This window comes from Puma concolor, chromosome C1, assembly GCF_028749965.1.
Source record: "Puma concolor isolate L17-30 chromosome C1, mPumCon1.1.hap2, whole genome shotgun sequence".
NCBI lineage: Eukaryota > Metazoa > Chordata > Mammalia > Carnivora > Felidae > Puma > Puma concolor.
The window spans coordinates 93,207,145-93,229,208 of record NC_141674.1 but is presented as its reverse complement, the minus strand read 5'-3'; the positions used below and the strand labels follow the sequence as shown (position 1 = coordinate 93,229,208).

Genomic DNA, 22,064 nt, shown 5'->3' with positions numbered 1-22,064 from the left:
ACTTTAGTTGCTAATTAGAATGGCCTCTGGAACTTAAAAAACTTCATGGCCTTGGGCGCCTGGGTGGCTCAGTCGTTTGAGCATCCGATTTCAGCTCAGGTCATGATCTCACAGCTCGTGAGTTTGAGCCCCACATTGGGCTCTGTGCTGACAGCTCAGAGCCTGGAGCCTGCTTCCGATTCTGTCTCTCTGCCCCTAACCCACTCGCATTCTGTCTCTGTCTCTCTCAAAAAAAATAAATAAACATTAAAAAAAAAAAAAAAAAAAAACTTCGTGGCTTAATCAATACTATATTTGTCCAGTGTCAGCAAAATCAAGGCTTCAATCTTTTAATGTCTAGTTGAGAGTTTTTCCATTGAGAAGGCCATAAAGACCAGGAAGACAAGCTGAATATATGATCAATAATAAAGTATCAAAATAATTATTACAAAATTTTTTAGATAATCCTCCCTTTGTATACACTGCTCAGGTTTTCTTGAAAATACTGGTGTAGGGGCGCCTGGGTGGCGCAGTCGGTTAAGCGTCCGACTTCAGCCAGGTCACGATCTCGCGGTCCATGAGTTCGAGCCCCGCATCAGGCTCTGGGCTGATGGCTCGGAACCTGGAGCCTGTTTCCGATTCTGTGTCTCCCTCTCTCTCTGCCCCTCCCCCGTTCATGCTCTGTCTCTCTCTGTCCCAAAAATGGATGAACATTGAAAAAAAAAAAAAAAAAAGAAAATACTGGTGTAGTTTTTTTTTTTTTAAGTTTATTTATTTATTTTGAGAGCGACAGAGACATTTGGGGGAGACAGAGAGAATCCCAAGCAGGCTCCAAGCTGCCAGCTGCGGAGCCCGATGTGGGGCTCGAACCCACAAACTATGAGATCATGACCTGAGCCAAAAATCAAGAGTCAGTCACTTAACCAACTGAGCCACCCAGGCACCCCAAGTGTACTTTTGAACCTCACAAGTAGCAGTGACGAGACAGTACACATACTACACTAAATTCCAAAACATAAAAGAATTGTATTCGACTTTGAGTCTTAGTTTCCTCATTACAAGTGGGGGTATTTAAAATCTCTTTAAAGGGTTGTCATGAAGATCAAATGTAAATAAATGAGTGAAAGGATGAGGAGTTTAAGGATAATGGTAAGATTATAAATGTTATAAAATATTGGTATCATCCCCCAAAGAGATTAAAATCTCATTAACAATTCTGCCCTAATGAAAGATTATGGCAGTATGTTTTTCTTCATAATGTTATTCTAAAGCGGATTAAAAACAATTTTTTTTTAATATTTTATTTATTTTTGAGAGAGACAGAGACAGAATGCAAGTGGGTTAGGGGCAGAGAGAGAGGGAGACACAGAATCCAAAGCAGGCTCCAGGCTCCAAGCTGTCAGCACAGAGCCCGACGCAGGGCCTGAACTCACAAGCTGTGAGATCATGATCTGAGCTGAAGTTGGACGCTCAACCGACTGAACCACCCAGGCGCCCCATAAAGCTGATTTAAACTTGTAATTAACCGCTTCATTTCTAGGTAATAAAGAAAAACTTACAAAGTCAGTATTATACACTTGTAAATATGTACAAAAATTGATTTTATAACATAAATCTTACTATCTACTTAAAAGCAATACATGAAAACCACCAACATTAGTAAAAACACTGAGGTAAACGTAGTGTCAGCATATAAAATCCTTATCAAATATGCAAGAATAAAAATTTAAGTAACAAACTCAACAAGGCAATTGACTTACTCTTGGTCAGAGGCACTGATTTATAATCAAAGCTTAAGAGGGGCACCTGGGTGGCTCAGTCGGTTAAGCATCCGAATTCAGCTCAGGTCATGATCTCACAGTCTGTGAGTTCGAGCCCTGCGTCAGGCTCTGTGCTGACAGCTCAGAGCCTGGACCCTGCTTCAGATTCTGTGTCTCCCTCTCTCTCTGCCCCTCCCCCAATCAAAGCTTAAGAAAAAACTTCCAGGGGTTATTCTGAAGATTCACAGAGAAATGTCCAGTGTTATTATTATGGCTAGAGTTATAAAAATAATGAAATATAACCCCCTCAAAAACACAATGACTAACTAAAATTTATTATTACTCCAAACTTTCCTAATCACACTAAAAAAGTTTTTATGATGAGTATTGGTAACACTTACCAGTTATACCCTCTGCTAGAAGATCTGTCATTTTGCAACACGATGCCAAAAGCTTAGTGGTAAATTCATCTAAAAGCATTATCTTAAAATGAATATATATTAAGAAATAGTGTAAGTACCTGATTGCCAAGAATTCACAATAGACACAATTTAATCCTTTAAACTTACTCAAACATAAACCTTTTATAACATAAAATGAAAATATCAGGACAGTAAACAAAATTATCTCAATTCACCTCTTAACTTGTATGACCTAGAGATTTATTTTCTCAATATACATACATATAATATTATACATAAGCAAATAGAAACATTTCCATTTTGAAGCAGAAAACTTGTTCATTTTAAATGTATCTTGTGTTTAACATCAAATTTCTTACAATTATAAAATGTCACTTACAAAATAATAATTGTTCCAGGTGCTGTTCTTATTTTCCATGGATTAATTAATTTAATCTTTACAACTATGCTATGAGGTAAGATTATCCCTATTTTAGAGACAAATTACAGAGAGGTCAAGCAATTTGCCTAAGAAGCCACAGCTATCAAGTGGTGAAGCTATGATGTGAATGCAGTCAGTATGGTTCCAGACTCTACACTCTTACAGAAGTATAATAAGGACAATAGGTTGATGTCCTCAATTAAAGGGCAAAACATGCATTCTACCTTCCATTCGCCTTCTTTCTTGCAGTCATCAAACACTGTTGCTTTTATCTCTGCCAAAAAAAAACAAAACAAAACACAAAAAACACAATTATTTACAAATTTAAATCAACAATTAGAAACATAATAATAACTACTGAAAGAGCAAAAAGATCGGGAAGTACCCAATTTGAAAATCTGCTAACTTACATAAAAAGTATATATACCTGTTAAACTCTAAGTAAAAATTCAGTTCTCTTTAATACCTAACCTATCTTTAAAATGTAATATATTTTTAAATTTTTGAGAATTAAAGTATTATAGGGGCACCTGGGTGGCTCAGTAGGTTAAGCGTCCAACTTCGGCTCAGGTCATGATTTCACAGTTCTTGGGTTTGAGCCCTGAGTCAGGCTCTGTGCTGACAGCTCGGAACCTGGATCCTGCTTCAGGTTCTATGTCTCCCTCTCTCTCTGCCCCTTCCCTGTTCCTGCTCTGTCTCTCCTGCTCTCAAAAATAAATAACAAACATTAAAAAAAAAAAAAAAAAAGTTAAGGGATGCCTGGGTGGCTCAGTCAGTTAAGCATCTGACTTTGGCTCAGGTCATGATCTCATGGCTTGTGAGTTCGAGCCCCGTGTTGGGCTCTGTGCTTACAGCTCGGAGCCTGGAGCCTGCTTCAGATTGTGTCTCCCTCCCTCTCTCTCTGCCCCTTCCCCACTCACACTGTCTCTTTCTCTCTCTCTCAAAAATAAACATTAAAAACATATTTTTAAAAAAGTTTAAAAAAAAGTATTATAAAATATCAATATAAGTATATAAATATATCTGGAAAATATTTCTGAAACTATTATCTGATTTGCTTTTTCCTATTCTACTTAAACCCCAAGTAAACAAGACGAAAACAAAAAAACTCATAGGAAAATCCCTAACTAGCCCATTGCTAAATTACATCTGACAATCAAAATTGGGTAAGCACTTTTCTTCCTGGTTTACTGCATTACAATTTTCAACAATTTATATTACAACATTAGGATACAGATATTCAGTCTTGATTTATAATCGATAAATATTAACATGTTCGTTGTAATGATTTTTAAAATTAACCTAAACATATTTTTTATTTTTTTAAATTAAAAAAAAAAAATTTTTTTTTTAACGTTTTATTTATTTTTGAGACAGAGACAGAGCATGAACGGGGGGGGGGGGGGGCAGAGAGAGAGGGAGACACAGCATCGGAAGCAGGCTCCAGGCTCTGAGCCATCAGCCCAGAGCCTGATGCGGGGCTTGAACTCACGGACCGCGAGATCGTGACCTGAGCTGAAGTTGGCCGCTTAACGACTGAGCCACCCAGGCGCCCCTAAACATATTTTTTAAATTAGTTCACTGATAAACAAAAATTTTTTTCTGATGTATTAAATAACACACATAGGCAATCAACACAAATATCTGTTGTTCTACCTCATAATAAGACAATTCCTCACAAAGTTTTACTAATTTTCAATTTTGAAAACTGATATGTAGTATGTAACAAGTAAAATATAATTAAAATGTAAATTACAGTAACTTCTAATTTCATTAATTCCTGGTAATGAGATGTTTATATAATTCATTTAAACTTTCCTACTTCTTGGGTAGGCCTGGCTGGCTCAGTCAAAACATGCAACTCTTGATCTCAGGGTTGTAAGTTTGAGCCCCAGGGAGAGTATAGAGATTACTTAAATAAGTAAATAAACTTAAAAAAAAAATAATAAAAAAATTAAAAGATAAACTTTTCTACTTCTTAATTTAATACCTAAACTTTAATTGTTTTAAGTTAATGCTTGTGGAAATATACCATCAATTTTTGGCATCACATTAAATGACATGTTCAATCAGAGGGTATATTTAATAAGGATTACTAATACTGATCATAAGAAGTGTGATCTGGAAGGTTTTATTTGATTGGGAAGGCTTGAAAGTGTTAAGAAATACTAGTTAAGGTGCTTATATGTGTTTGTTAGGAAGATTGTAGCTTTTTTAATGTTTATTATTTATTTTTGAGAGAGAAAAAGAGAGACTACGTGTGCACACAAGTGCACACGAGTGGGGGAGGGGCAGAGAGAGAGGGAGACAGAATCCAAAGCAGGCTCCAGGCTGTCAGCACAGAACCTGATGCAGGGCTCAAACTCAGGAACTGTGAGATCATGACCTGAGACAAAGTCAAACATTCAACTGACTAAGTCACCCAGGCGCCCCTGCCAGGAAGATTATAAATTTAAATGAGAATTACAGCAAAAGCCTAAAGTGTTTAATATTTGGGAATTTAAACCCAAAGCACTGGTTTCTTCTACTCTATAGGCAGAGATAAAGGATTTTCTCAGGCAGAGTTCAGACACTAAAATACTATGCCACTTCCCTTTCTAAGCTTGCTTTATTTCTGTATACCTCAAACAAGCTGAAAATCAAAGAAATAAATGCTCATGGAATTTATGATGGAGCAGATTGAAGAGTTCCCTAGGAAGAACTCATCTCATTATAGTCTTTAAACCCTTAGAAACTGCACTGATGTATATGGTAAAAACTCATCACATGTGGCCATTAAGCACTTAAAGTACGGCTAGCCTGAACTGAGATGTCCTGTAAGTATAATTATAATACACACCAGATTTCAAAGACCTAGTACAAAAAAAAAAGGAATAGAAAATATCATTAATTTTCTATATTTACATGTTTAAATGAGAATATTTTAGAAATTTATTATTAGGGGCACCTGGTTGGCTCAGTTGGTTAAGCATCTGACTCTTGATATCGGCTCAGGTTGTGATCTTGTGGTCATGAGACTGAGCCCCGCATGAGCCTCCACACTGAGTGCTTGGGATTCTCTCTCTCTGCCCCCTCCCCCCAAATAAATATTTTGAAAAATTTATTATTAAAATTATCTTCATCCGTTTCTCTCTCTCTTTTTTTTAATGTGGCTACTAGAAACTTTTAAATTATATATGTGGCTTGCATTATATTTCTACTGGATAGTGCTGCCTTGGAATATGAAGATACCTAGACAGTGTTAGTGTTAGCATCTTAACAACAAAACATAGGGGCACCTGGGTGGCTCAATCAGTTGGGCATCCAACTCCTAATTTAGGCTCAAGTCATGATCTCACAATTCCTGGGATGGAGCCCCATGCTCTCAGTATGGAGACTGCTTGGGATTCTCTCTCTCAAAAATAAATAAACTTCAAAAAAAAAAAAAACCAATAAATGATAAACAACCAGTTTTGTGGACTAGAAATTAGGTGCATCCAAAAAAAGTAATATGGTCAAAGGTAAGGTATGTTTGGAGGGGAGTCAAAGGAAATCACATCAACTAATATGACAACTTTTTAAAAAGGTATTTCCTCCAAATACTAATGAAAATTATTTGACCTTACATCCATTTCTCTAGCACCCCAAATATGGATATATTTGATTCAATTCTCTACTCTCTGCTTGCTCTAGTCTCTTTCTCAGAAACCATATTTGTCCTTAAAAGTTTCGTCTATTAGATCTAGCCTTCAATTTTTCCCAACATTACTGAGATACAACTGACACATAACACAACTTGAAAATATATAATGTGTTGATCTGATACACATACTGCAACATAATTACCACCGTAATGTTAGCTAACAGATAATTACCATTCTTTTAGTAATTTTGGGAGGTGAGAACATTTAAGATCTACCTTAGCAACTTTCCAAGTATATAGTACAGTAGTACTGCTACCTGTAATCACAATACTGTTCATTAGAGCTCCAGAACTTACTCCTCTACCAACTGAAGTCTGTACTCTTGGACCAGCTTCTCCTCATTCCCCCTAACCCCCATCAGTCTTCAATTTTTTGCAAATCTAACTCTCCATCATTCAATTATACAGTACAGGTTTAAGCACCTACCTGCCTCAAATTGAGATTATAGTTCCTTAAAAACTGCTTTAGACTTCTCTAAGAGTTTTAGTGACATTTTCTTAGTCATAGTCTTTGGATAGTTCCTCCATCTCCCATATCCAATAATCATGCAGTGTTGATTGTTCTTTCTGGTGACTGCCACAGTCCTCAGCATTGCCTTGGTTCTCATCATCTCTCACTCAACTACTATAACAGCCTCCTGGAGCCGGGGCGGAGGGGCGGCTCGCCGGCCAAGCAGAGCCCCCGAGTCTGGCTTGCAAAAAACGGAGGGGCCTGACGGACTGTGTTCCGACAGCAAGCGCGACTTAGTGTCTGGGAGGTCATAAATTAACAGCTCTGCTCAGAAAGTGGGAAGGCTGGAGGACAAAGGGAAGGAGAGCTGCTGAGCCCTCTGACGACAGAGCTCAGTTTGGTGGGGAACAAAGGCACTCGCCAGCGCCATCTCCCCCGCCCATGCCCCAGCCAAAATCCCAAAGAGAACCAGTTCCTGCCAGGGAACTTGCTCGCTCCGCGCAAACACCCAACTCTGCGCTTCTGCGGAGCCAAACCTCCGGCAGCGGATCTGACTCCCTCCTGCTGCCACAGGGCCCCTCCTGAAGTGGATCACCTAAGGAGAAGCAAGCTAAGCCTGCCCCTCCTGCCCCTGTGCACCTTGCCTACCCACCCCAGCTAAGACACCAGATCCCCAGCATCACAAGCCTGGCAGTGTGCAAGTAGCCCAGACAGGCCACCCCACCCCACAGTGAATCCCGCCCCTAGGAGAGGGGAAGAGAAGGCACACACCAGTCTGACTGTGGCCCCAGCGGTGGGCTGGGGGCAGACATCAGGTCTGACTGCGGCTCCGCCCACCAACTCCAGTTATACACCACAGCACAGGGGAAGTGCCCTGCAGGTCCTCACCACGCCAGGGACTATCCAAAATGACCAAGTGGAAGAATTCCCCTCAGAAGAATCTCCAGGAAATAACAACAGCTAATGAGCTGATCAAAAAGGATTTAAATAATATAACAGAAAGTGAATTTAGAATAACAGTCATAAAACTAATCGCTGGGCTTGAAAACAGTATAGCTGACAGCAGAGAATCTCTTGCTACAGAGATCAAGGGACTAAGGAACAGTCACGAGGAGCTGAAAAACGCTTTAAACGAAATGCATAACAAAATGGAAACCACCACGGCTCGGATTGAAGAGGCAGAGGAGAGAATAGGTGAACTAGAAGATAAAGTTATGGAAAAAGAGGAAGCTGAGAAAAAGAGAGATAAAAAAATGCAGGCGTATGAGGGGAAAATTAGAGAACTAAGTGATACACTAAAAAGAAATAATATACGCATAATTGGTATCCCAGAGGAGGAAGAGAGAGGGAAAGGTGCTGAAGGGGTACTTGAAGAAATCATAGCTGAGAACTTCCCTGAACTGGGGAAGGAAAAAGGCATTGAAATCCAAGAGGCACAGAGAACTCCCTTCAGACGTAACTTGAATCGATCTTCTGCACGACATATCATAGTGAAACTGGCAAAATACAAGGATAAAGAGAAAATTCTGAAAGCAGCAAGGGGTAAACGTGCCCTCACATATAAAGGGAGACCTATAAGACTCGTGACTGATCTCTCTTTTGAAACTTGGCAGGCCAGAAAGAATTGGCACGAGATTTTCAGTGTGCTAGACAGAAAAAATATGCAGCCGAGAATCCTTTATCCAGCAAGTCTGTCATTTAGAATAGAAGGAGAGATAAAGGTCTTCCCAAACAAACAAAAACTGAAGGAATTTGTCACCACTAAACCAGCCCTCCAAGAGATCCTAAGGGGGACCCTGTGAGACAAAGTACCAGAGACATCACTACAAGCATAAAACATACAGACATCACAATGACTCTAAACCCATATCTTTCTATAATAACACTGAATGTAAATGGATTAAATGCGCCAACCAAAAGACATAGGGTATCAGAATGGATAAAAAAACAAGACCCATCTATTTGCTGTCTACAAGAGACTCATTTTAGACCTGAGGACACCTGTAGATTGAGAGTGAGGGGATGGAGAACTATTTATCATGCTACTGGAAGCCAAAAGAAAGCTGGAGTAGCCATACTTATATCAAACAAACTAGACTTTAAATTAAAGGCTGTAACAAGAGATGAAGAAGGACATTATATAATAGCAACAGGGTCTATCCATCAGGAAGAGCTAACAATTATAAATGTCTATGCGCCGAATACCGGAGCGCCCAAATATATAAAACAATTACTCATAAACATAAGCAACCTTATTGATAAGAATGTGGTAATTGCAGGGGACTTTAACACCCCACTTACAGAAATGGATAGATCACCTAGACACACGGTCAATAAAGAAACAAGGGCCCTGAATGAGACATTGGATCAGATGGACTTGACAGATATATTTAGAACTCTGCATCCCAAAGTAACAGAATATACTTTCTTCTCGAGTGCACATGGAACATTCTCCAAGATAGATCATATACTGGGTCACAAAACAGCCCTTCATAAGTTTACAAGAATTGAAATCATACCATGCATACTTTCAGACCACAATGCTATGAAGCTTGAAATCAACCACAGAAAAAAGTCTGGAAAACCTCCAAAAGCGTGGAGGTTAAAGAACACCCTACTAACGAATGAGTGGGTCAACCAGGCAATTCGAGAAGAAATTAAAAAATATATGGAAACAAACGAAAATGAAAATACAACAATCCAAACGCTTTGGGACGCAGCGAAGGCAGTCCTGAGAGGAAAATACATTGCAATCCAGGCTTATCTCAAGAAACAAGAAAAATCCCAAATACAAAATCTAACAGCACACCTAAAGGAAATAGAAGCAGAACAGCAAAGGCAGCCTAAACCCAGCAGAAGAAGAGAAATAATAAAGATCAGAGCAGAAATAAACAATATAGAATCTAAAAAAACTGTAGAGCAGATAAAAGAAACCAAGAGTTGGTTTTTTGAAAAAATAAACAAAATTGACAAACCTCTAGCCAGGCTTCTCAAAAAGAAAAGTGAGATGACCTAAATAGATAAAATCATGAATGAAAATGGAATTATTACAACCAATCCCTCAGAGATACAAACAATTATCAGGGAATACTATGAAAAATTATATGCCAACAAATTGGACAACCTGGAAGAAATGGACAAATTCCTGAACACCCACACTCTTCCAAAACTCAATCAGGAGGAAATAGAAAGCTTGAACAGACCCATAACCAGCGAAGAAATTGAATCGGTTATCAAAAATCTCCCAACAAATAAGAGTCCAGGACCAGATGGCTTCCCAGGGGAGTTCTACCAGACGTTTAAAGCAGAGATAATACCTATCCTTCTCAAGCTATTCCAAGAAATAGAAAGGGAAGGAAAACTTCCAGACTCATTCTATGAAGCCAGTATTACTTTGATTCCTAAACCAGACAGAGACCCAGTAAAAAAAGAGAACTACAGGCCAATATCCCTGATGAATATGGATGCAAAAATTCTCAATAAGATACTAGCAAATCGAATTCAACGGCATATAAAAAGAATTATTCACCATGATCAAGTGGGATTCATTCCTGGGATGCAGGGCTGGTTCAACATTCGCAAATCAATCAACGTGATACATCACATTAACAAAAAAAATGAGAAGAACCATATGATCCTGTCAATCAATGCAGAAAAGGCCTTTGACAAAATCCAACACCCTTTCTTAATAAAAACCCTTGAGAAAGTCGGGATAGAAGGAACATACTTAAAGATCATAAAAGCCATTTATGAAAAGCCCACAGCTAACATCATCCTCAACGGGGAAAAACTGAGAGCTTTTTCCCTGAGATCAGGAACACGACAGGGATGCCCACTCTCACCGCTGTTGTTTAACATAGTGCTGGAAGTTCTAGCATCAGCAATCAGACAACAAAAGGAAATCAAAGGCATCAAAATTGGCAAAGATGAAGTCAAGCTTTCGCTCTTTGCAGATGACATGATATTATACATGGAAAATCCGATAGACTCCACCAAAAGTCTGCTAGAACTGATACATGAATTCAGCAAAGTTGCAGGATACAAAATCAATGTACAGAAATCAGTTGCATTCTTATACACTAACAATGAAGCAACAGAAAGACAAATAAAGAAACTGATCCCATTCACAATTGCACCAAGAAGCATAAAATACCTAGGAATAAATCTAACCAAAGATGTAAAGGATCTGTATGCTGAAAACTCTAGAAAGCTTATGAAGGTAATTGAAGAAGATTTAAAGAAATGGAAAGACATTCCCTGCTCATGGATTGGAAGAATAAATATTGTCAAAATGTCAATACTACCCAAAGCTATCTACATATTCAATGCATTCCCAATCAAAATTGCACCAGCATTCTTCTCGAAACTAGAACAAGCAATCCTAAAATTCATATGGAACCACAAAAGGCCCCGAATAGCCAAAGTAATTTTGAAGAAGAAGACCAAAGCAGGAGGCATCACAATCCCAGACTTTAGCCTCTACTACAAAGCTGTCATCATCAAGACAGCATGGTATTGGCACAAAAACAGACACATAGACCAATGGAATAGAATAGAAACCCCAGAACTAGACCCACAAACGTATGGCCAACTCATCTTTGACAAAGCAGGAAAGAACATCCAATGGAAAAAAGACAGTCTCTTTAACAAATGGTGCTGGGAGAACTGGACAGCAACATGCAGAAGGTTGAAACTAGACCACTTTCTCACACCATTCACAAAAATAAACTCAAAATGGATAAAGGACCTGAATGTGAGACAGGAAACCATCAAAACCTTAGAGGAGAAAGCAGGAAAAGACCTCTCTGACCTCAGCCGTAGCAATCTCTTACTCGACACATCCCCAAAGGCAAGGGAATTAAAAGCAAAAGTGAATTACTGGAACCTTATGAAGATAAAAAGCTTCTGCACAGCAAAGGAAACAACCAACAAAACTAAAAGGCAACCAACGGAATGGGAAAAGATATTTGCAAATGACATATTGGACAAAGGGCTAGTATCCAAAATCTATAAAGAGCTCACCAAGCTCCACACCCGAAAAACAAATAACCCAGTGAAGAAATGGGCAGAAAACATGAATAGACACTTCTCTAAAGAAGACATCCGGATGGCCAACAGGCACATGAAAAGATGTTCAGCGTCGCTCCTTATCAGGGAAATACAAATCAAAACCACACTCAGGTATCACCTCACGCCAGTCAGAGTGGCCAAAATGAACAAATCAGGAGACTATAGATGCTGGAGAGGATGTGGAGAAACGGGAACCCTCTTGCACTGTTGGTGGGAATGCAAATTGGTGCAGCCGCTCTGGAAAGCAGTGTGGAGGTTCCTCAGAAAATTAAAAATAGACCTACCCTATGACCCAGCAATAGCACTGCTAGGAATTTATCCAAGGGACACAGGAGTACTGATGCATAGGGGCACTTGTACCCCAATGTTCACAGCAGCACTCTCAACAATAGCCAAATTATGGAAAGAGCCTAAATGTCCATCAACTGATGAATGGATAAAGAAATTGTGGTTTATATACACTATGGAATACTACGTGGCAATGAGAAAAAATGAAATATGGCCTTTTGTAGCAACGTGGATGGAACTGGAGAGTGTGATGCTAAGTGAAATAAGCCATACAGAGAAAGACAGATACCATATGGTTTCACTCTTATGTGGATCCTGAGAAACTTAACAGGAACCCATGGGGGAGGGGAAGGAAAAAAAAAAAAAAAAAGAGGTTAGAGTGGGAGAGAGCCAAAGCATAAGAGACTGTTGAGAACTGAGAGCTACCTGAGGGTTGATGGGGGTGGGAGGGAGGAGAGGGTGGGTGATGGGTATTGAGGAGGGCACCTTTTGGGATGAGCACTGGGTGTTGTATGGAAACCAATTTGACAATAAATTTCATATATAAATAAAAAAAAAATAATAGCCTCCTATCCGGATTTCCTGCTTTTAATTTTTTTTAAGTTTATTTATTTAATTTTGAGAGAGAGAGGGAGGGAGGGAGGGAAGGAGGGAGGGAGGGAGGGAAGGAGGGAGGGAGGGAGAGACAGAGAAGGAGCTCATGAGCAGGGTAGGGACAGAGAGAGGGAGAGAAGGAGAGGGGGAGAGAGAGAGAGAGATTGAGAATCCCAAGCAGGCTCCACACTGTCAGTGCAGAGCCCAATGCGGGGCTCAAACTCATGAACCACGAGATCATGACCTGAGCCAAAATCAAGAGTCAGATGCTTAACCAACTGAGCCACTCAGGTGCCCCTGGATTTCCTGCTTTCTACCTCCAATCCTTTTGCCTGTTCAATCCATTTTCCACATTGCTGTCAGTGATCTTCCTGAAGCACAAATTTCTTAATCAACGCCCACCTAAATTCCCTCAAATGCTCACTCTTGCCTCAGAGTAAAATCTAGATTTTACTATTCAACCTCCTGTACCAAGTGGCTTCTGCCTACTCTCTTAGTTGATCTTCCACCAGTCCAAATGATATCCAAATAATTATCTATTAATAGATACTACTATTATCTTAGTAGTATCTAATAGATACAACTAATAGATACAACTACTCTCTTTGCTCATCCTGTTTCTCCTAAATGCAAAAGGAAATGTGTTTAAAACTAATGCCAAAGATGGGACGCCGGGGTGGCTCAGTAAGTTGGGCGTCTGACTCTGGCTCAGGTCATGATCTCACAGCTCGTGAGTTTGAGCCCTGCATCGGGCTCTGTGCTGACAGCTCAGAGCCTGGAGCCTGCCTCGGATTCTGTGTCTCCCTCTCTCTCTCTCCCCCTCCTCCGCTCATGCTCTGTCTCTCTCTGTCTCAAAAATAAACAAACATTACAAAAAAAACAAAAAACTAATGCCAAAGAGGAAATTAAAACATGGAAGAGAAAAATGAGAACAGAGCTAACCAAGTTTTGTGCAGCATCAGCAATGCAAAAAGTATGCTTGCACAACTATCTTAAACCACAGAGAAAGTATTAATAAACATGGTAACATTGTAAGAGAAACGGATTTGTCTGGAAAATAGTAAATCATCTGTAAATAACAGTTTTTTAGGAAACAAAAATGCCTAGCGATGTTTAAATCATAAATTAGGAAATAAGAGGGGAAAAAAATACTAGTACTAAAGACAATCTCAACAGGGACCTGGAAAAGGTACCCTTTTCTCTTTATCTGGTCTTCCTTATCTAAATCCAGATGTCAAATTCAGCTCCCTTTTCTGTAATTTATACCTATGTATCTCCATCTGCTTTCTAGATACCTCAACTTGCACTTACACTCACTGTATTTTAAACCTAAACTATTTTTTCTCTCCAAAACTGTTCCTTCTCTTTCCCTTTATCAATAAAGATGCTACTACCTAGTCTCCTAGACCTGAATCCGAGTCTAGGATGACTCTCCCCCAGCTTAAATCCTATTTATTCTTTCTCCAGAACTGCTCTCATACTCTCAGCCATCTTCTACCTCCTTTGCCACATTTTGGCCTTCTTCCTTGGACCAACACCATAACAGTACCAGTCTCTGCCACCCACTCCAATTTATCACCCAAGTGCACCCCTGCTTCTAACATCTGAGTTTTTTCTAATAATCAAATTATTACAACAATGATAATCAACATATATACACTACTCTATCACTTGCTTTTTTCAATAAATATACATCATGGATACCCTTTATACAGCATATAAACATATAGATTTAAATAATTCTTTTTAATAGCTACATAATATTTCTTAGTGCAGGCACACCATTATTTATTCAACTATTCTCCTCTATGAGAGGCAGTCATCCTGTTTCCGTTTTTGCCACTATAATGTTGCAGTGAAGATCTTTATACATGTATCTTTATTATCAATACTTTTATTTCTTCATTTTAGAGAGAGAGAGCACGGGGAGGGGCAGAGGAAGGAGAGGGGGAGAGAGGGAGAGGGAGAATCCCAAACAGGTTCCATGCACAGCGTTGGTCAGTGTAGAGCCCAACTTGCGGCTCGATCCTATGACCCTGGGATTATGACCTGAGCTGAAATCTAGTCTCAAACAACTGAGCCACCCAAGTGCCCAGACTTTTATTTCTGAAGCAAAGGTTCCCATAAGTGGGAATGCTGGCATCAAAAGATGCGTCTGTCGTGTTACTATACATTGCCAAATGCTTTGTCAAAAGTTTTTAACAATTCACATTCCCACCAGCAAACTTCCCAACGATAGCATGTCAGTCTGATGGGTTAAAAAGAGGAACTGGTCTTTATTTGCATTTCCACTCAAAAACAATCAACTGAATGTCCTAATCTGCAAGTCACCTGTTCACATCCTATATTTTTCTATTGCGTCATTATCTTCTCTTTATCAATGCGCAGATACTCTCTACAGATTGACCCTTTCTCTTCTATGTGTGGTCAGTATTTTCTTTGAATCTAGAGTTTAGCTCTTGATTTTTTTGTTAATGGTGTCTTCTACCATATAGGAATTTATAATTATTATTTAACAAATTTTTTATGGGATTTGGGTTATCAATTTTTTTAAAAGTGTAACCCATGTTACTCTATATTTTCTCCCCATTTTATTGTTTTATTTTACATTTTAGATCTTTAATACATATGGAATTCATTTTAACTTGCTAAAGTTGGATTAAGATCATGCCTAAGTAAATAAATAAGGAGCAAAGAATCATGCTAAGTAGATGTCAGAATACCTTAAGACAAAAATTTGTAAAATGTCATTAAACAATGAAAACCTAATATTAAATATTTATGACCTAAACAAAACAACCATGGCATAAAAGAAAACCATGGCATAAGTGAAAACTATCAGGAATCTACGTGGAAATAAAGAAAATATAACAAAATGAAGATCTAAAAAATGGAATCATGAAGAATTCAAGTTGAAAAAGACTTAGAGAACATGTAATTCAAACTCTTCACTGTTTAGGCTAGGAAAGTGAAGTACAATCTGGAGTGGAAATCAAGTCTTCCAACTATTAGTCCAATGAGGAGAAATAATAAACCAGCTTTTATAAGTAATGCATAATGAAAAATCAAAAAGCCAAAAATCAAAAGCAGACTTGTAGGCTACAAAGAGTTTACATTCTCAGAAAACCAAAATATATTATTAAATTCCTAATTATGATTCCAACAGATTCTGCAGGCCTGTGGCCCAAGTTATTTAGTGAACAGGTAAGAATCTTTATAAAGGTAAAGCCAGAGGCCTGGGGCAAAGACAAATGCAATACTCATTATTAGTCAGCTTAATAAAAACAAATTGAATTGTGCATGAAAAAGACCACTTAGGGCTATCAAGGTACACTAAAAATTGTATGAAAAAATAAAAATAAATAAAAATAAAAATAAAAATTGTATTAAAGTAGAACATATGAAAACTGAGAACTAATAGAAGACCTACTAAAATGTATACAAAGACAAACATTAAAGAGCTAATATTTCTTGGTAGGGGGTTAGTAAATTCTGTATTTACTTATGTAAAGAAAATAACAATGTAAGGTTTAGAGGGTTTCTCTCATAAACATAAAAGTGTAAAATAAAAAGCCACTGTTAGAAAATTATTCATAATGACAGTATGAGTCAGAAGAGTAGTTACTCTGGAGGAGAGGGTAGGATTTAGACTATTAGACTATTTAGACTATTTTAGACTATCTAAAAATGTAGGATTTTTAGAGGAGAGGGAAGGATTATGGAGTACTTGAAAACGTTCTGTAACTTGATCTAGGTGGTAGTTAACATGGATAAAAATTCATCCAGCTGTACGCTTAGCAGTAGTGCATTTTACCATTACACTTAATGAAATCTTAGAGTCATTTCCCTTCAAAACAGAAACAAGAAAATGACTTCCTTTCAGCACTGTTTCAACAGAATCTCAAAAATGGTAGTGACTGATATTTGAAAGAAAAAAAAAAAAAACCTTTCCTTTTTATTGGCTCCCCACTGCCTAATGTCTACTCTATTTAGCTCCAACCTACCTTTTAGTCTTCATCACCCTATTCCTTGCAACAAATACCCTATACTCAAAAGGAACTATTTCCTCTTCCAAAAAACTCATGCAATTTTTCCTCTTTGGGCCAAATTTGGCTCAAATTTCCCTATGTCTGCCAAAATCTTACCACCTTCCAATGGCACTTCCTCTTGGGAATCTTCCCTGATCCACTCCCACAGAGGAAATAATTTCTTTTTCTTCTCCTCTCCCTTTCCACAATGCTAATATAGTACTTAGTTAGTACTTGTGTACCATCTCCTCTCACTGAACTATGAATTGCAGGAAGTCAAGGGATATGCACCTGAAATAGTGTACAGCAAAGAGTAGATACTCAATACTGATTTAAATAACTATGTGGGACTGGAAAAATCCAAAAATTAAAGTATACAATTCTGCTCAACAAGATAAACTTAAAGAAGTGACCAGAATGAAAAAAACACATAAAACTAAAATAATTAAAACAAAAATGCTTTACACATGCTTATATTTGCATAGAAAACTTTAGAAGAATTTGTAAGAAACCTAAGAGTAGTTGTGTCAGAAAAGGGAGGCTGTGTAATCTTTTCTGCTATCTAAATTTCTTTGCCAAGTCAGGTATTTAAAAACACTTAAGGGGGACCTGGTAACTCAGTCAGTTAAGCGTCCAACTCTTGATTTCAGCTCATCATGATCTCACAGTTCATGAGTTAAAGCCCCGCATCAAGCTCTGCTTGATAGAGCCTGCTTGAAATTCTCTCTCTCCCCTCTCTCTATGCCCCTACCCCACTTGCTCTCTCAAAATAAATAAACTTAAAAAAATTTTTTTAAGTACTTAAAAATGATCATTACAAAGACTATGAAATGGCATGGAAAATGCCATGTCAACATTAGATATTTTTAAAAAGGAAATCACAGAATGACAAATAAAAAAATATACCTGTAGCTATACAAGGACTAAAAGAAAATGTGAAAAAAGGGGAAAAAGGGGAAACATGTAAAGAACTGGCTTAAATACATTCTGATTACTTTTACTTGTAATTTTTCTGGGTTAATTTTCTCTTAACATTTGTCAAATATGTGGTATGAATCACAGACACTAGACTATTGTTTATATATAAGGGGGAAAAAAGACTGCACTAAGGGGGGAAAAATGCCACAGGTGGCTTGAGCTTGCTTTGTAGTTGATTTAATTACTCGTTATTTTTTAAATAAACTTCATCAAATTTTTATTTAAACCCTTTTATCAGTGATATTTTTGCTACCACTTTCCTGTAGTAAAAAGTGGTAAGGGAGCAATATCGAGCACTAGAAACTTCACTGATTTTAAGTATGGAAATTCGTTTTGTAAATAAATATAGCCTCTGCACTCAAAATATTAAAGCTCTTTTTTTTTTTTTTTAAGTGTTTTGAGATAGTCCCTAAAGGCTGATCCCTTCTCAGGTTTTAGGTCTCAGCTCAAATATCACCTACTCAGAGAAAACCTTTCCTGATCCATCTATCCAAAGTAGCCCCCTCTCTCTATATATATCACAAACTGAAATAATGTTTATTCTTTGTTTACAGATTTATTTTCTATTATTTTCCACTTGAATGCAAGCTTCAAGAAGGCTGGGAACTTGTCTGCCTTCTATTGCTGTATTTCCACAGGAATTCAGTAATATTTATTGAGTAAATGGGGACTTTAGGTAGCAAAAAATGGAGAAAATTATAAAGCTGATCTACTGTTTACTTTTAACAAACATTTCCATTTTTCTAGGGCCTGTTCCAAATTTAAAGCTCTAGAAGAAAAACGGGTGGACCCACCTTTAGGAAGCTTATCAAGATGCTCACATTAGGCAGTAGTGAGAAGTGCCATTTTGGAAGGATAAATCAAATGCTACAGAAATATAAGAGGCTGGGTTAAAATAAGAAGTCACTATGGTGATAGTAGCCCCATTTAAGCCAAAACTTGAAGGCTAGCTAGAGTTTGGATAGGTGAAGAACAGGCATAAGGCGAGCATTCTAGACAGGAATTGGCATACAGATGTAGAGGCAGAAGATTTCAGTAAGAGTGACTAGTTGAACATCAAGATCACACAAGGGAAAGGTAGATAACAAGGTAGGTTACTGTCAGGTTGTAAGTCTTCAAAAGCAGTCTAAGCATCTGAAATTATCTCTACACAACTGGAGGGGTCTCTCTCTGCAGGTCTTCAAACAGTTGAGCATGGTCTCAGCACAGCACTGTTACAGGAAAATTATTCTGGCAGCGACTGGCCAGATAGACTGGAGTGAGAAAGAATAGGTGCTTGGAGGCTTAGTTAGGAGGTTACTTCAACAAAGTGGGCATCAGGCTCTGAACTAAGGTTTAAACATTACAGAAAGTCATAGACACATGACATGTTAACTCTGCAGTCAGAAAGATCTAGGTGTGGGGAAAAAAAAAGAAGAAAGATCTGGGTGTGGAATACTAAGTCTATATTTAATACCTCTATCAGTTTTCTAAAAAATAGCTTTATTAAGATATAATTTGCATAGCATATAATTAACCCAAAGCGTACAATTAAATAAATGGTTTTCAGTATATTCAGAGTTGTGTATCTATCATAATAATCAACTTAGAATATTTTCACTCGTCCAAAAGGAAACCATCTCCTTAGCCATTATCCCTGAATCTCCCCACCCCCTACACCTTCCAACATACCCAACTCCTCATCTACTTTCTGTCTCTATATATTGTCAATTCTGGATATTTAATGTAAATGGACTCACACAGTGGTTATTTGTGAATGGCTTATTTCATGTGGCACAACTTTTTCAAGGTTCATCAATACTGTAGCATGTATCAGTACTTCATTCCTTTTTATTGCCTGATATTCCATTTTTGGGATATACCACTTGTTATTTACCTATTCATCAATCTGTGGATATTTGGGTTGTTTGATTTTTTGGCTATTATGATGAATACAGCTATGATAACAGATGTATCAGTTTTAATGTCTATGAAATAAAGATAATAATTCTTATCAAGTTTTAAAAGATGTAAAGAATAATGCCTGGCACAGAATAAATGTTCAAGAAATATTAGTTTCCTTGTCCCTACATTTTAGGTAAACTGAAGATTAAGTAATTTATCTTTCTACCACGACTCAACTGTACTATCTTCAACCTAGCAAAACCTTTCCCCAGTCAAATGTATGCTTCTCCTGCCTCTTAGGATATTCCTTCATCATTTCTTACAGACTCTGTCATCTTTTGCTAACAGAACTCACAGTCCCCCTTCTTTCTCTCTTTCTACTCCCTAAATGCTGAATGAATGTCATCTTGTGTTTTGCTCATGTTTCTATTTATACAAAGATTCAAAGAACTATTTTTTAACCTCAACATTGCTTTCCTTCCCTTCACTCTTCTGTCTTATCTTACACTCCATCTGACATCCTGGTGCTGCTTCAAGTTAATAGCGCTAGATGGAAATTTTCTTATCTCTAAAATCTCCCTCTTGCCCAGTTTCCATGCTATCAAAACTGATGTTACTATCATTAACCTTTTTTTTCCTCATAAATACTTATGTTAAGGACCATGTACATCTTGCAAACTATTTACACAATGCAATTCACTACCCATTTTCAAAGAAATGTACTTTAAGTACGACTGTGATTCAAAAATATTACCAAATCTTACAGGGCACCTGGGTGGCTCAGTTAAGTGTCCAACTTTGGCTCACGTCCCGATTTCAGGGTTCATGGGTTCCATCCTTGCGTGGGGCTCTGTGCTGACAGCTCAGAGCCTAGAGCCTACTTGGGGTTCTGTGTCTCTCTCTGCCCCTCCCCTGCTTGCACTTTTTCTCTCTTTCAAAAATAAACATATATATGTAACAAATAAAAATCTTACCAAATCTTAAAACTCACCCATGCAAACCTTAAAGAACAGAATGCCAACCTTATAATTATCAAATTTTTAAAAAGAAGTCTCATAACCTTTTCCCCCCTTTTATTTATACACTCGTTCTAGTACGTTCAGCACTATGACAGTTACTGATGTGGAGTTCTAATCTTGCACGAGGAACTGTATCTCCCAAAATTTTGTTGACTCAGTCACTTCTTCCTTTGCTCAACAAGCCGGAGTCAGAGATACTAATTAGATGTCACTCCCTTTCCACTACTAGACCATAATTACTTTCAACCCAGCTGCCAAACAATGATGGTTCTTCCGGTTTGGTGGTTTCATTCCTTCTCTAACCTAGCTGACCTAAGTTTGGAGCGATTTTTATGAAAGTCGTAAGTGACATGGCAGAAGAGCAGAATATCAACCAACAAGCAGTAGTACAGCCCTAACAGCAGTGAGTGGCCCTCAGAGTATAGACAGAGATGTGAAGGTGCAGCTTTTGCCCTGAGATTTAATCATCCAAATGGCTCCTTCTCATGAACTCTTTAGAAAAGTGAGCTCCTCTAGAAACACAGGAAGAAGGATCTGTTCAACAGTCAGCGTTTGTTTTTGTTTTTGTTTTGTTTTTTTCTTCTATTAGAAGACATTGAAAAGTGTAGTTCCAGAACCCTGCTTGGTACTAAAATGAAGAAACATAGCAAGCAGTCTTTGGAAACAAGTGTGAGGAGAAGGGGAGGAGCGGGTTACAGAAACACAGTGCCCAGACCGTACTGGGTGCAGAGACATCACCGACTGGTGGGGCTCCCGGGGGGGAACCAAGGAGCGTCGAGAGCAACGCCGAGGATAGTCACAAGGGCCGAGGGAGAAAAATCCGGGCTGGGGGCCGCTCACCCAGGGCGGGGCCTCGGGGCCAGAGCCGGGCCGAGGCGACGGGGTGCCAGACGACAGCTAGAAGGCCACACGCTCCCGCACCCTGCCCATCCCTGAGGCTAGCAGGAAATAGGGTTAGGAAGGCGAGCACGAAAAAGTCCTAACAAGGACCTGGGTCCCAAAGCAACAAGTGCCCGCGGCGGCTTCCCAAGAGACTGTTGGTCTGGGGCAGGATAGCAAGGCACGACGCGGCGGCCTCCTGGCCTTCCCTCTCTCAGCCCCTGCCCCACCGCACTCACTCTGCCACACCACGCTCTTCAGCCCCCGCTCCGTCACCGGCGGCGCCATCTTCCCAACACTGCGGAGGAGCAGCCGCCGCCTCCCGCTGGCAACCTACTTTAGGAGAAAGAAGCTCGGAGTGGCCCCGCCCCCACTCACGGACCGCGCCCTCCGGTAACGTCACGCGCTACCGCCAGGGGATTCCCGCCCACGCCTGGACGGAGGCTGCGCAGTGCGGGTGGAATCTGTGTGGGCAGTCGTGCGCCCCCTAGCGGGACTCTCTGTCAGCCGAAGTTCAAGGACCCGTGACGTCAAAAAGCGAAGTCGTGCCTGTGTGTTACGAGTTAACCTGATATAAAAAATTCCGAATGCACGCAGATGGTATTTGAA

At 39.0% G+C, this 22,064-nt stretch overlaps 1 protein-coding gene across 3 annotated transcripts in view; it reads right to left on the bottom strand.

The window, feature by feature from the left end:
* Positions 1–21,850, bottom strand: part of STXBP3 (syntaxin binding protein 3) — a 63,175-nt gene extending 41,325 nt beyond the window's left edge. For all 3 annotated transcript variants that reach the window (XR_015254946.1, XM_025933462.2, XM_086717732.1), the window contains exons 1-3: positions 21,695–21,850; positions 2,807–2,856; positions 2,141–2,222 (exon numbers count right to left, since the gene is read on the bottom strand). Coding sequence is in view for 2 of the 3 variants with exons in the window: in XM_025933462.2 (XP_025789247.1) it covers positions 2,141–2,222; positions 2,807–2,856; positions 21,695–21,743 (181 nt within the window). In the remaining variant the exon portion in view is untranslated. The remainder of the gene's footprint in view (positions 1–2,140; positions 2,223–2,806; positions 2,857–21,694) is intronic.
* Positions 21,851–22,064: the final 214 nt, after the last annotated feature.